Source organism: Mus pahari, chromosome X, assembly GCF_900095145.1.
Source record: "Mus pahari chromosome X, PAHARI_EIJ_v1.1, whole genome shotgun sequence".
In the NCBI taxonomy this organism is placed as follows: Eukaryota; Metazoa; Chordata; class Mammalia; order Rodentia; family Muridae; genus Mus; species Mus pahari.
In genome coordinates this window covers 87,667,168-87,683,044 of record NC_034613.1, presented here as the reverse complement: position 1 = coordinate 87,683,044, position 15,877 = coordinate 87,667,168, and the positions used below count along the sequence as shown (strand labels likewise).

Below are 15,877 nucleotides of genomic sequence, written 5' to 3'. Positions count from 1 at the left end.
AAAAAAAAAAGCATGTTCTGTACCTATAAACATTTCATAAATTATCAATTATTAATGACTAACCTTTTCAAAGTGATGAATTGCCAGCCAAATCTCTCCTTGTGCATTGAAAACACAGCCGAGATTACTCCAGGCTACTGCAAAGTTTGGTTGCGTCTCAATTGCTTTCAAATAACATGCCTTAGGAGGGTTTAATGAAAGAAGACGAGAGGGGAAGGAGATAAGGGGAAAGGGGAAAATTTGTAAAGGGAAAAAAAAAAAAAAAAGATTGGGGAGGGGGAAGAAGATGATGTCATTATTTCTTCTCTGACCAGCCAAAAGTGACCCTGCAGCATAGGCTTGCTTGCGCCAAAACTAATGCGCTGCCACAGCTGGCTGCTCCTGCGCCTGCGCCACCAGAACCCAAGTGCAAACCACCATGTTCAGTTCTGCCAACCAAAGAGCAATCCTTATCCCGGGACGCATCTGGGAGGTTGGGTGCTGCTAAACACTAATGTCAGACTCCTCTTAGCTCAACGCCTACACGGGCTCTAGACATTGATGATCAAGAGGACACCATGAAGTCTAAGCTTCCTCAGCCCACATTTCCCAAAATTTATTTTTGAAAAGTATTAATAAGTAAAACACATCACAGGAAAACCAAAACCAAAGCAAACAACAAAAACAAAAAACATCCAAATTTCATAATCAAGTAAAACAGAAAAATAGAAAACAGGTTTCTTCAACTGGGTGTAAGGGGGACAGGCACTAAGGAGGTGGAGGCAGGATGGGCATAAGTTCGAACTCATCCTCAGCTACAAAGTGAGCTGGAGGGTGAGGATGAGAGAAAGCAAACACCACCACCAAGTTTCTTCCCTATACAACTTCCCCAAGCCTTCCATCTCTCATCATGCATTTTGTTAGAAAACCAAAAAGCTGAGAACCTGCTGCTCACATTCTCACAACCAAAAGTAGGCTACTGAGCGATACAAAAATGCGTCTGCCAAGTCCGTTGTTATCACTTAGGCTTTAAGTTTCAGACTCACAACACCTCTCTCTCTTCTGAGGAGGAAGAAAATAAAACCTCACATGACAGGATTGCACCTAGGTTGAGGTCCCTGTAATGCGAGCGCAAACATCGCTGGCGCCACCTAACAGCATCGCACTGCGCAATCGCTGCGAACTGCTGCGCTACATAGAACACCCCTAGACGCAGCAAACGGCCAACCAGATCCATTAATCTACTAGACAGGCCCATAGAGAATATTTGCTTAATGAGATTAGTTAGACTCAAGGTACGTTAAAACCCAATTTTATCCAAAAAGGCTACAGAATAGGGCTGTGAGAGCCAGTCAATCAGATTACTCATCTAGTCAACCGTTCACAGGGGCTCATTCGCACGCAATGCGCATTAACGCTGCGCAGCCTTTGCGCTACTGCAGGGTCACAGCGCATCATCAGAAGAGCAGAATGCTGCAATCCAAACAAAGAAGAAAAAGGAAAAAAAATGAACAACAAGAAGAGTTAGAAGCTTTTACTAGTAAATTATCTAATAATTTTAATATCTTAATTAACTTTTACTTATTTTTGACAGAATTGTGGCTATAGTATAAAACATTCTTTTACATAACTTGCTTGTAAATAAAATTATTTTAAGCTGTTTCTGAAGCCACAAGACAGAAGATTCAGGCATGGAGGCAAATTGTTTTGCTGTGGCAGTTACAAACCCGTTACCATATTTCTCATCATGTGACTTTTCGGTGCGTTCCTTGCTGGAAGAGGAGGAGGAGGTTGTGTGTCTGCCCTAGATCCAGGCCTCGAGCTCCCTTCAGCGAGGCACCTTACGCATGGAATAGGAGGTTTCACCCACCTGAAACCTTCTAAATACAATATCAATGGTGAAAAACCAAAAACAAGAGAGAAAATAAAAACAAGATCATTAGTAAAAGTTCAACAAAGCAATTGAAATTCTTTGGATGTCTATTACATATGGGAATGAGGACAGTCTCAAGTCTGTAACATGGGAAACATGCAGAAGGGAGAGGGTTAATCAGGGCTATTGCATACAGCAGGGAGTTTTGCTGGAAGAAAGGCTCTTCACTTTCTACAAAGACAACTTAATTTTGATTCCATCTACTAGGAATATATGCTGGCTTGAATTTTCAAATGCACTGATTACAAAAGAAACACATTGCATTTCACTCAAGAGTATTTTCTGGTTTACTAAGTTCTCACAAAAAAAACCAAAAAACCAAAAAACAAAAAAACAAAAAACAAAACAAAAAAAAAAAACAGAATGACATTTTTCAAACTAGGTGTCTCCAGAGCTCTGAAATAAAGAAGTCAGCAACCTAAGGCAGGCGCAACGTCTCAGCCTAAACCGATGTCTAAAGCTGCAGTGAAGTGCAATTCATGTTAGCTGTCCGCTTGGTGGGGTGACAATTGATAGGAGCATAGCAAATATTTGTTCAGGAAATTACCAATCGCTTTATCAGCTAAGATTGAAATTAACATAGTTCATCAGCTGGAAACCTACAGAAGGTTAATCCACAGTGTTGGCAGAATTGATGAAGTTATGCACATAAAACTAGTGCCTTTTTAAACATTAGGTGGTGCTGAAAAGCCTTCTCCCTCCCTGGATGAGCAGTCAAACAGACAGCTACGCTGCGCATACACTCCACGCATTAGCATGCGCGTGGGGCTCAGAGCAACAGGTGGGAGTTTCAGAAGCATTCTGGTTTCTCCCCACTCCTCACCCCTGCAGCGCGGTTGCGTAAGGTGGCTTGTAACAAGACAACTGCATTTATAAATTTAATTGTAAATTATACCAAAAGCTTTAATTAACCCAACCTGGTGTTCAAATTCATCATTTGGAAACACAGAATGCTAAAAGCCACCTTTCCACTTTGGCAAGTTTTCTTTCGATCAGTCCATTTCCCAAACAAACCAGCTTTGTCCTTCTGACTTTTTTTTTTTTTTTTAAAGGAGGTGGGGTAGGGGAGGAATAAAAGAAAAGGAAGTGAGGAAGAAAAACAAGATAGACAACTAGGATTGGGGGGAAGGGGGAAAGGAATTTGAGGAGGAAGTGGGGACAAGAGGGGCAGGATGTTCCAATTATTAATTTGCAATGTTTTAACAGCCTTTCTTCCACTGTAAAAGGGTGAGGAAGATGAAGGGAGGAAGGTTAAATAAGAATTTTAAATGCCAGTATTACAGGGTAACATTTGGATGAAATTCTTCTCCACTTACAAGCCACAAAGGACTTAGAAGAGCAGCGTTTTCAATGGCACCTGCATCATATAGGCGTCTTGAGCCAAATCACAGGCACTCTGCTTGTCACTAGCAGGCAAGCCTCAGATTTGAAGGAATGTTATTGATTCCCACATAAGATCATGATGGAGCCCAATGTTATTAAAGATGATCTAACTCAGTAGAAAGGCTCCACAATGCTCATGGTCTTGCTTTACCCCCAGATTTAGAACAGATTATGCCAAAAGCCCAGTCCTGCTCTAGTCTGAGGCAAGTCATACCAATAGTTTTTCAATAGTGAAGATAGCTCAATGAAGAGTTGAAGACTTGGCAAAAGGTACAGGTTTTCATAACTAATGCTTAAATATGTTCTAGCAAACACCTACCTTGGCTTCTTCCAAGCGACCCAGGGCTTTGAGCAGGTTCCCCAGGTCACTGCGAACACAGTACAAATCCTAGAAACCCAGAGACAATATCATTAATTATGCTGTTTCCTCATCCAAAAATCCCAACATCATATCTATGCATCTAGCTCTGTCATTTTAATGTCAATTAAAAGCAGCACTTGACAAACTTAAGCATAGGCCCAGAGCTAATCATCTATTTCCCAGAAAATCCAAAACTAATTTGATGGTGAAAACCTAACCTGAACTTAAAATACATTATTTACAGAATTGATTTCTCTTCTTAGTATGAATACTATCACTTTTTTAAAAAGATTTATTTATTTATTATATGAAAGTACACAGTAGCTGTCTTCAGACACTCCAGAAGAGGGAGTCAGATCTTGTTACAGATGGTTATGAGCTACCATGTGGTTGCTGGGATTTGAACTCCGGACCTTCAGAAGAGCAGTCGGGTGCTCTTACCCACTGAGCCATCTCACCAGCCCATACTATCACTTTTTTAAGATTTATTTATTTTATGTATGTGAGTACATTGTGGTTCTCCTCAGACATACCAGAGGAGGGCATTGGATCCTATTACAGATGGCTATGAGTCACCATGTGGTTGCTGGGATTTGAACTCAGGACCTCTGGAGGAGCAGTCAGTGCTCTTAACCACTGAGCCACCTCCCCAGCCCTGAATACTACCTTTAGCTGCACAGATATAAATGTGTTTTCCTATTAGCTGTGGTTCCAGTCCTGGCTGAGAGATCTGCATATGACACTATTGTCTAAATGCATTTGGCCTCATCAGTTTCAAACACAAGACTACAAGACCTTTCTAGAGCCTCTCTCATCTCCAAACATCACCCTTTGGGAAAAAAATGATTGAATATTTATTCAACTGCTTTATTCAAGGTTATGATGAACCACTCCTGTATCAAGGACCAGAAATTTTCCACGGGGGGGGGGGGGAGAGACAGTGCTCCACTTAGCAAGTGATTACCTGTCAACAAACCGACCCTTTGGCTCTCAGGCTTATTTAGAAACCTTGACTTCATTTCATGCCTAGGCAGAAGGATTACCATCCAACCAGAGCCTCAATCCTGCCACCTGCCACTAGATTACTCGTTAGTATTAAGTACCATCAGAGCTGAGTGGGTGAATAATGAAAAGTGGTTGACTTTGCTTTTTATTAGCAGCTCAATTGTGTTGCTAGTCCTCTGACTTACCAGTCCGTTCATCAGTATGCCATGCTCAACAGACAGTAAGCTTAAATTTTTACTTGCAAAGTCTGCTTTTGTCAGTGGAATTTTTCAGTCAATAACAAACAGAGATGATGGCAACATGAAGCATGTTTATCATCCCGAACTGTCATGTGGGTGAAAGAACCTTCAACTAAATCCTACAAAGTGAAATTTTATCAAGTAGTCCAAAGAATTATCATGTATGTTATTTTTCCAGCAACTGTATAATGGGTTATAGAATGGGAGAGCTTTACTGATGAAGCTGTTTCTGTACTGTACATTGTCAATTGCTGGATGAACCAAGAAGTCTGCCAATAATGTAATGGCTGGCTAAACTGGGACAATTCCATGACCCACCTTAATTAGTGCTGTCCCTCAGGCAGTGACTGATGCTTTGAAGAGTAGGCCTATCTTCTCACAACCTTAAGCATAGGCTGACATTAATCCACAAAGTATCAATGTATGCCAGGTATAATAGCATGCACCTATAATCCCAGCACTTGGGAAACTGAAGCAGGAATATCGTCATGAGTTCAAGCCCCTACTTTCACTCCAAGAGTTACCATATTGAGTTCCAAGCTAGCCTGTACTACAGAATCACACTCAAATAGATGGCTGGGTGTGGTGATGCACACCTTTAATCCCAGCATTTGGGAGGCAGAGGCAGGTGGATTTCTGAGTTTGAGGCCAGCCTGGTCTACAAAGTGAGTTCCAGGACAGCCAGGGCTACACAGAGAAACCCTGTCTCGAAAAAAACAAAAAAAAAAAAAAAAAAAAACAAACAATAGATGAGTGAAGAATGAATGAATGAATGAATAAATAAATAAATAAACAAACAATTCACAGGTACCATTAATCTTATTACAGACTAATCATCATCTATGATTACTTTAAGCACTTTGGAATCCTATTTGTATTCTGAGAAATAATGAATTTTATAATCTTACTATCTACTTTGTGTAGGCTTCCTCCTTTGAACCTTAAAGGTAACCCTCTCTTTGTCAGGCTATGTCTAAATATCCAATCCAATGTGTTTATACAAGTTCCTTCTACTTTAGCGGGTGATAAGCATCTTTTGACTTTTACCAATTTCTATGGCTGCTCTGAGCCATAAATTTCAGAATCATCATAACAACTAAGTGTCTAGTGGCTGTATTTTTTTAAGATTTATTTATTCATTTTTTATGTATGTAGGTACACTGTAGCTGTCTTCAGACACACCAGAAGAGAGCATCAGATCCCTTTACAGATGGTTGTGAGCCACCATGTGGTTGCTGGGAATTGAACTCAGGACCCCTGGAAGAGCAGTCAGTGCTCTTAATCACTGAGCCATCTCTCCAGTCTCATCTATATATTTTTACCCACTGTTACATAATTTTACCAGTTAGTTTCTAAAAACTCTTAGATGGATGATTATCTATATTTAGTTATATCATCTACATTCATCACAGCATACTACAACAAAAATAAGATTTTCTTATGGACTAGCAATGTAGGTCAATTGGTAGAAAATTAACTAGCATGCCAAAGGCCCCATGTTTGCTCTTCAGGGCTGTAAAAATATGAGAATATAAATACCTTCAAGGTTACAGTAAAATAATAAGTCCACTTTAGGAAAAGGCCAAACATGTCCTATTAAGTAGATGGGTAGAGTGGCTGAGAGTAGAGCCCCAGGGCAGAACATGTACCTGGTATACAAGGCCCTGAGTTTGATTCCTGGTATTATAAATACAAACAAAATAACTCTTTTAGCTGGCATGGTGGCACTTGGCAATAATCCCAGCACATGGGAGCAGGATAATCACAAATTCAAGGTCATTCTCAGTTATATAATCAGTTCAAGGCTAGCTCACACTAAGTGATACTCCATCTCAAAAACAGCAAAACAGGATTGGTGAGATGGCTCAGTGGTTACAAGCACGTGCTGCTCTTCCAGGTGACTGAGTTCAATTCTTAGCAGTCATATAAGGCAGCTGTAAATTGCCTAGTATTCCAGGCCCAGGCTCTCTGACACCTCCTTCCAGCCTCCAAGAACACTACAATCATGTCCACAGACATAACACACATCCACATAAAGGTAATTTAAAAACCAAAATAAACATAGCCATGAAAGCCAAATCTAGACATGCATTCATGTGCATACATACATGTAATAAATACAAGAAAGCTACAATTCTCAAAAAGAATCCATTCAGAACCCTGCATCAGATTCAGCTTTATCTGTCAAATCAAAATAGTATCTACTAAGAGAATCACTTTCTTAAACCTGGCTTGTTCTGCCCATCCCTAGTAACTTTCATGAAAACCTTGATTAAATAATATACCTAATACCAAGGAAAATAAATTAAACACATTCAAAGGAGAGATTTAAGCTGGGCCTTCATAGCTGAGTAGAGACTAAACAAAGGAATAGGGTATCAAAAACAAGGAAAAACCCAGTATGTGTAAAGGTAAAAGAAGAACCAGAAATAAGGGATTCCTGTATAACTTATCCCTCCCTAATATAACTGCTTGCCAATTTTCTTCTTAATGTTCCACCTCTTGGACCCCCTTAACATTCCTCTACATATGTACACATAGAGGAAAACCAGGCCAATAAGAACCCACGGTGCTTCTCAACTGCCTCTCAAATTCAAACTCCACAGCCGAGCCGGGTGGTGGTGGCCCATGCCTTTAATCCCAGCACTTGGGAGGCAGAGGTAGTGGATGTCTGAGTTCCAGGACAGCCAGGGCTACATGGAGAACCCCTGTCTCGAAAAAGCAAAAAACAAAAACAAACTCCATCCTACAGAATGCTTAGGTTCTTAGCAGCCTCTCAAGGGAATCTTCTGATTAATACTCTCCAACAAAAATCACCCAAGGAGCTTTCATCTTTTTTCTCCTTCACGGGTCAGGTCTGTCTCACATGATAACCCCCCCACCCAGAACACATTCTCCAATTTCTCACCAAGCTTTATACACAACAATCGGCACTCACATATTCAAATGTGACCCTTGCCAAACAACCTTAACAAAAAGCAGAGTGGAGAGAAGTAGAAACAAAGGTTTCCTCACCATCAGCTAGCTAAGACTCTGGCAACAACAAAACCAACAGGACAGTACTACACAGTGGGATGTCAGCGGCTCTCAGCACAGTGTATCTACCATCAAAGCAGAAACAGCTTCGCAATAGCTTAGCAACAGCAATTCAGGCTCACAGCTATCACACAAAGAATTGTATGCATAATTTGTAAAGGAAATGCCAAGTATGGGCAATTCTAAGAGAACACCAGAAGAAACAGCACCTTAAAATATGACAAGCTAAAGTTTCAGCAAATGTATTAAGCCATAAAGCATTATGGAAGGCAGCTCCAAATATGAAAAAAATATGAAATGGCTCTAACTTCTATAATCAAGTCACAAACTAGCTTTTACATTGGTTCATCTATAAACTTACAAGAGAAGCACTGCTGAAAACCAGTAAAATGAGCCTGATGCTTTAATTTTTCACTTCTACAAAATCAAAATAACCTGAGTTTCTTTAATTTTCAGACTGTAAACAGCACCATGGATTCCAGCCCATACCAGAGTATCAATGCATAAAGCACAAAGAACACACTGTAAGAAACAGACTCAAAACACAGGCAGCACTGAACTGACAACAGGCACTTGATAGGAAGTTTCATCTAGTTAGGATAAGACATCTGAAAACTTTAAACACAACCACTGTGGTGCATTTAGCTGAGATTCAGAGAGTTCACATAACCCCACTTTCATTATTAGTGTGAAGAACAGAGAATTAAAGAAGCAAGTTTAGTGTTTGTCTTGCTTCTTTGGAAGTACATAACACTGTTTCATTAATAGGTAAGATATTTAATAATATAAACTATACATAGCATATATTTACAAAGTAGTATGGCTTTGTCTCTCACTTTAATTTTCCCTTCTCAATATAATCCTGTGTTATACTGTCAGCAAAGTTAACTGCTCTACCACACAGACAGGCAACTAAAAACCTGAGCCAGGGCCCTAGGGATCTAGCTCAGGTAGAAAAGCTCTTATCTACTGTGCAACAAAGTCCTGGGTTCTATCTATAGTACCACATAAACTGGGTGTGATGGTATGCTCTATAACCTCAGCCTGGGGAAGCAGGGCCAGGAAAGTTAAGTTGTTCAAGGTCATCCTCAGCTACTTGGTGAGCTGGAGGCCAACCTAACTAACAGAGACCTATTTGAAAGATCCCCTCTCAAAATAAATTAACAGAGTTAATTTAACCAAGGTTACAGCTATGCAAGAGAGTCAAGTTGAAGTTTACAAAGTCAAGAGGTAAAGGATAAACAAACCCTGATTACTAAAGGAAAAAAATGTACTATCCTGTGGTAGTTGGGCACACAAGAGAAAGGCTTGTGGGCTGGAGAGATGGCTCAGTGGGTTAAGAGCACTGACTGCTCTTCCGAAGGTCCTGAGTTCAAATCCCAGCAACCACATGGTGGCTTACAACCATCTTTAACAAGATCTGATGCCCTCTTCTGGCATGTCTGAAGACAGCTACAGTGTACTTACATAAAATAAATAAAAAAAAAAGAGAGAGAGAGAGAGAAAGGCTTGTGCCTTAGGAAGAATCAAGTCCAAACTCCAAAGGCAACACATTCAAGGTTAGCTGTCTAAAACTAAAAATTACAAATACATCTTAAGTTCAAATATACACTGAATATCTCTGAAAGAACACAAGAGAAATTACTCTCATTATCTCCAAGTCTATGCAATTTTTCACTAGATCAAAAAGCAATGAATAAAAAGTTTATTATAAAGAACTCACAAATAAAAGCACCATTTAGCTGAACTAAGGTAGCCACACAAATGAGTGCTTGCCCTGACTCAACTTCTATACACATCAAAGAACATCTAGAAAGTTAAAATAGCGTTCCAGAGTGATTTTTTAATCTTTTTTGAAATAAAAACAATAGAATTTAATTTTCAAAATTAACTTTAAAAATAATTGTTAAAAAGATATTAAGATGAAAAATGATCAGAGTTTTGGCAAACTACTAAAATAAGCTTCAGTTTCCTAAACTATAAAATTGGAGTCAAGAGACAGGCTTATATGTCTAATGGTTTCCAGGCTGTGCTCAATGACTGCCTTGGGGCAAAGAAAGCCCTTTCTAGCTTTCATTTTTCATTCATGTCAACATTTGCTTTGATAATTCAACTTCAAGTTTCAACATCCACTTCTCCATTGCTAGCTAGCTATATGACCTCAAAAATGTTACATAACCCAAAGCCTACTAGGGATTTTATTATTGGCAAAACTAGAAATAATGTCATCCTCACCAAAGGATCATGGTAAAGACTCAGAGGACATTTATCTGAAGCAGCAGTGTCTGAGCTTGTAGAAGACTTTCAATAATGGCAGTTAATCATTAAGCACTTCCAGGGTGATTCCAAACTCAATGTCAACTTAGCTCAAGTGTATGCCAAGACCCATCCCCCATCCCTACTACTTACCTCTTAAAAGTTTACAGGCACTTTCCCTTCATTACCATCAACAGTTTCCAGGGCAAGTTTTACATCCTATAGCCTTTTAAATTTTTTTTCGTTGTTTTACACACTATATTTTGACCTTTCACAGACTCTAATACTTGTTCTCCACGAACACATACATCTTAGACTTTAAAAAAAAATTGTAGCACTAATTCAAAGTCTGGTCTAGATCTGTAATTGTCTTAATTCTATTACTTGTTAACTATTGAGGGGAGGTATTAAGAACGTTTTGAAGTCACTAATATTCTAGCACCTTAAAAAATTTTTATATTACAGATTAAGACCTTTTATCCATCATTCCTAAAAATCAACTGCTATAAATACCCATCAGAATTTATCTAAAGTTCATTAAAACAGAACATACACACAAAAAACATCACACGTAGGGCTAGAGAGATGGCTCAGCGGGTAAGAACACCTACTGTTCTTCTGAAGGTCCTGAGTTCAAATTCCAGCAACCACATGGTGGCTCACAACCATCTGTAATAAAATCTGACACCCTCTTTTGGTATGTCTGAAGACAGCTACAGTGTACTTAGATATCAAATAAATCTTTAAAAAAAAATCACATGTGTTAAGTTTTAATTAGCATTAGAAATAACTGGTCGGGGCTGGGCCTAGTGGCGCAGGCCTTTAATCCCAGCACTTGGGAGGCAGAGGCAGGCGGATTTCTGAGTTCGAGGCTAGCCTGGTCTACCAAGTGAGTTCCAGAACAGCCAGAGCTATACAGAGAAACCCTGTCTCGAAAAACCAAAAAAAAAAAAAAAAAAGAAATAACTGGTCGGACTTTTTGGTAAGTATAATTTTTATGCTTTTTAACTTCCTAAATAGAATCGACTTTTTTTTGATGTCATGCAGACCAAGTCAAAGCAATTTCATCATTTCAAGTACATAAACATCTCAACTCTTGACCTTCATGAAAAAAAAAAAAAACCTATTATCTGAAGTATCAAACAATGCTTGTTTGTTCTCTGGAGTACTGTGAAAGGAAAACAACTAATAAATGTTTACTTACAGGATTGTACTGAAGAGCAGAGACATATGCTTGCACTGCTCCCTCCATGTCACCTGCTGCTACCAAGGCTGCTGCCAGGTTAATATAACCATCAATGAAATCAGGCTTGAGCCGCAAGGCATGTCGGTAATGCTCGATAGCTTCCTGCAACTGCCCTCTTTCCTTGTACACATTTCCCAAATTCGAATAGGCTTCTGCTAGAAGGGGATTCTGTTTAATTGCCAAGGTGCTAAAGTGAGCAGATCTGGAAAAATAAAAAGTGTTGATGCATGGATATGCATGTCAGAGAAAAGGAGGCATGGCTCATATGCAACGGAAAATCCTGTGCTATGGAACATTATCCTTTAACTAGCACACAGCAGAAAAAAAGTTTGAAAATTAAAACTTTCCTAAGGTGAGAGTATCCACATTTCATATAAGAAAGCTGGTTCTTATGCATGAAAATTCTTATTAAAATCTATTACCAAACTGCCACATTGTATAACATGATCATTAAGATTAAAAATAAAAAGCATATGAGTCTCATTTTTCATTTGTTGGCAAGATTTAAAGACACAACCTTTTTTCAAAAAAAAAAAAAAAAGATTTAAAAACACACAGGTCCGGATGCTCAGGTGCACACTAAGAATAATTACCTGAAAAGAATATCCCCAAGTGACAAAATCTGGGGGAAAAGACTCTACTTATAATATGCTCTCCCCCGCAAAATGGGGGCAAACTCGAAGCTAGGCATGTCAAACGAGAGCAAGAGAGCACGTGTTGCGTTGGTGGCTCAGATGACACTCAGCACTGGAAACATCTGAAGTTCAAATATTTAATTAGCATTTTTAAGCTCAACACCAAGAGGCAGGTTACCCCGACATCTCCTACCTGTCCAGCCTCCGACACTGGAAGTGTATAGATGAAAGTAATAAAAGAACACCAGTATTGTCAGGCTCTTGTCTCCAGAGCTGCATGCAGTGTCTCTCAGCTGCCTCAAAATCTCCTGCCTGATATTCTCGGTGTGCCAACTCAGCTAACCCTTGGAAGGAAAGCATACGTTTCGTTGGTTCTGGAGAATCATCAAAACATTTGAGGGAAGGAGGGGGGAAAACAAAAAGTTAGAAATGCAAACCAAAAAAAAAATGTAAAAATATGGTAAATTAAACTTAAAGATGAAAATGCTTGAAACTATGTAAAGCACTAGAGTGTTCTGCATTTTAATTAAAACCCAGTCTACAGAATTGATCTCTTTCAAATCTGCCCACTATTAATGCTTCCTTTTCTAAACCTCATAGCAATATTTACTTCCAAATAAGATTCCTTTCTTACATTTTGTACTTTTAGTTACAAATCATAGGAAGATTCACTAAAGTCACTAAGTTAGTATACCCACACAAAACATTAAACATGAAATCTGCAAAAGTTACAAGGATTTATTGTCAGAATAACCTATTGCTTCATCTCACATTTCAAACTGGATTGTATTCTAACTCTCTCAGTGTGGGTGGGGACACCAGGTGTCTCTTTAACTCTTTATATTGATGTTTGTGAGTTTTACAGCTTTCTTTTTTTAAAAGAGCCAGCCTAAGGAAACCGCTGAAAGCCAAAGAGTTACTTTTAAAGCAGCTGATAAACAAGATGACTTAGCAGTCAAGGGCTAAAGCATTTAATAATGGGTTCGCCAAACATTTTAAAACAAAAATCCAAACGTTGTTCCTCTACTGGAGAGGACTCAGAAGGAACCCAAATTAGCTAAATCCCACCCACGTTGCCTTACATTTTCTGCTGTGTTCATGGTTCTCACTTAAGGATTAAGACATTAAAAACAACTCTATTCAATAATCAGGCAACAATCTACAATTGGAAAAGCTTTTAAATGCTGCAATATAAAACACGGGATAAAATATAATAACAAAAAAATGCTTTTGTTCTGAGGGACTTGGTTTAGTTAACATAATAAAAGCCAAAATCCAGGTGCTTGCCTAAGGCTCAGCTGTAAACATTTATCTCCACAATAATGTATTATTAGGAATTCAAGGATAACACTCTAGTCTAGAGGTTAGAATGGGAAACCACAGACCTGGTACTGAATTTTAACCAAGGTCATGGGGACAAGCTCAAATTTGAACCATGCTCTCCCATACCAATTTCTGCACAGCTAACCACAAAAACAAAAACCAAAAAGATCTGTGTCCAAATCTGAGGTTGGAGCTAGAAGATCAACTAGAAAATTACATTTTAGACAAGAACGTAGCACTTTCTAGCTCCTAAATTTAGCACATTACCTGTCACTTTCCAAAGTCGCATATCTGCTCTTTTAATACTGGAAATGACCATTTCTTCGAATAAAGTTAGCAGTCAGAAAAGGGCAAGCTCTTACAAAAACCTACGACAGAATCTTACATTTTTGAAAATCACGATGTTCGGGAAAAGGGAAGGTGGAAATCGGATAATTATTGATCCCATTCCCGTCAATTATGGATGAGGTACTATTTTAGAGTCATCTATCTCACAATGTTTAAAATCGTCAACTAAAACCTAGACACTGAGAAACAATAACCTCTCAGGAACCTTAGAGCTGCAGCCTGGTTCCCCATCCCCTCCCGCCCCAAACAGCCTCAATCTGGAAAGGCAGTTGAAGGACACTCCTACAATTTGGATGTTTTCTTATTTTCTGTAGCAAAGGCTTGGGGATGCATCGTCGAAAAGAGGCAACCGCTTTGCACTTGTGCAGCTACACTCCAGTTGCTTTACAAACTCTTCAAGCAAGGATGGAAACTTAAAATAATAATAATAATGCACACCCTATGAATAAAGAGATACTGGGCTAAAGAATGAGGATGAAAAACCCAGAGGCCATGGCGGAGGAATACATTGAGAAAGTAACACAAAGAAAGAGAGAATTAGGAGGGCGGGCAGGGTGGTCACCGCCAAGCAACGCACCGAGGTGGTTTCTTCCCTAAGGATAAGAAACGACTGTCGGGCTGGCACGTTCGCAGAGGAAGGGTGTGGTTGTAACAAGCAGGGAGGGCTGACCGGGGTAGGAAACTCGGGACTGGGGCAGCGGGTGCAATTGGGTGATGGATAAGAGAACCCCTGGAAATTTCCAACCTAAATCGGGGCCGCTCAACCCAAGAACACCACAAGGCGCTTGCCCCGGCAGGGTGCGGGCTCAAGTAGCTCTTCTTGATGCTACTTGGAAACACATCGGGGAGCTTTCGCTAGTCATGCCTGATGCAAAGTGAGGCTAGGATTACACCGAAATAGCATCCCCGCCCTAAACTGGCAGAGGGGGACCAAATGTGGCCAAGGGAGAGGGGCTTTGGGGAGGAGATGGAAGCGCACGGGAGGGAGCGACGAGCTGAAATTGAGGAAGCAAGCAGTTGCGATGGAGACAGAAATTGCAGAGATTCCAATGCAGCCCATTCCAAGACACACTAAGCGCGCACGTGTGCTATAGAATCGTCCCGAGAGAGAAGGCTACAACACTGATGGGATAAAGCAACAACGAAAAAGCCCCCAAAGCAAGCAAAATGCAAGCAAGCAACTAAAGAATGTTTACGGAACGGACGGCAGCACCAAACCCGATCAGATAGCAGTAGAACTCAAGAGAGCTCAGTAATGCCACTGATGTAATGGGGATGGTTAGAGGGAAATAATGAGAGATACAAGACGGCACCAGACCCCAAAGGGACGTCTGCCAGAGTAAAATGGGACACTTAGTACCTGTACTGTCGGCCACGTTGCCCACGGAAGACGCCATCTGGAGCTTCTTGAGATAGAACAAGGGGGTAATTGACTTCTACTGCCGCCACTACTGACAAGAATGGTTCTAGAAGTAGCAGAAAAAGGGCAGCAGCCGAATCAGTGTTTTGAAGGGCTCAGGGGGCGGCACAGAATACTGAACTCGAATCTTAGGAACTCTCGTTAGACATCTACCTCTCACTGTCTTGAAATGGCGGCGACGGCTCCTCGACCGAAACAACACAAGCCGGAACTACTTTCTGTTACAATCAAGTACCCCGCGGAGGTAGCGCGTAACAAGACTACCGACTAAGTGAGTGTAATCAAAGTCATTTGCTCTTACGTAACCTTCCGCCCGAGGTTCATTGCGACAAACATGACTGTAGAGAGCGCATGCGACAACCCTATCTAGGCAACTCCGGGTTAAGTGCTCCCTGTGGGGTAAGAGCCTACAAGTTTTTAAGAGCAAGGCGGAAGGGCAAAAAACGCCCGTCGATTACTTTTTTTTTTTTTTTTTTTTTTTTTTTTTTTTTTTTTTTTTTTTTTTTTTTTTTTTTGGCAAGCGCTAAAGTAGGAGTCTACTACCTGGTCAGTGATGTCGATGTTAGAATGTCAGAGCGTCTAGAAAAGTTTAATTAACTCTGTTCAACAGAAAATGGGTAGTTTACATGGCCAACGTATTACTTCTAAGCAAGTAAACGCGAATTTTTGCGTTTCAGAGACAGAGCTGTTCAAAACGATGGGGAACCGGTTCG

General features: G+C 40.1%; 1 protein-coding gene across 3 annotated transcripts in view; it reads right to left on the bottom strand.

Annotated features, from left to right (window-relative positions):
- The window catches only part of Ogt (O-linked N-acetylglucosamine (GlcNAc) transferase), a 44,765-nt gene extending 29,388 nt beyond the window's left edge, over nt 1-15,377 (bottom strand). Inside the window, exons 1-6 of one of the 3 annotated variants that reach the window (XM_029533960.1) lie at nt 15,318-15,374; nt 15,105-15,210; nt 12,267-12,447; nt 11,397-11,640; nt 3,615-3,683; nt 64-180 (exon numbers count right to left, since the gene is read on the bottom strand). In XM_029533960.1, the coding sequence (XP_029389820.1) occupies nt 64-180; nt 3,615-3,683; nt 11,397-11,640; nt 12,267-12,447; nt 15,105-15,141 (648 nt within the window). In that variant the 5' untranslated portion in view covers nt 15,142-15,210; nt 15,318-15,374. Of the gene's footprint in view, nt 1-63; nt 181-3,614; nt 3,684-11,396; nt 11,641-12,266; nt 12,448-15,104 lie in introns of all 3 variants that reach the window. The other 2 variants (XM_021188023.1, XM_021188024.2) reach the window with 2 other exon arrangements.
- Between the last annotated feature and the right edge of the window lie 500 nt (nt 15,378-15,877).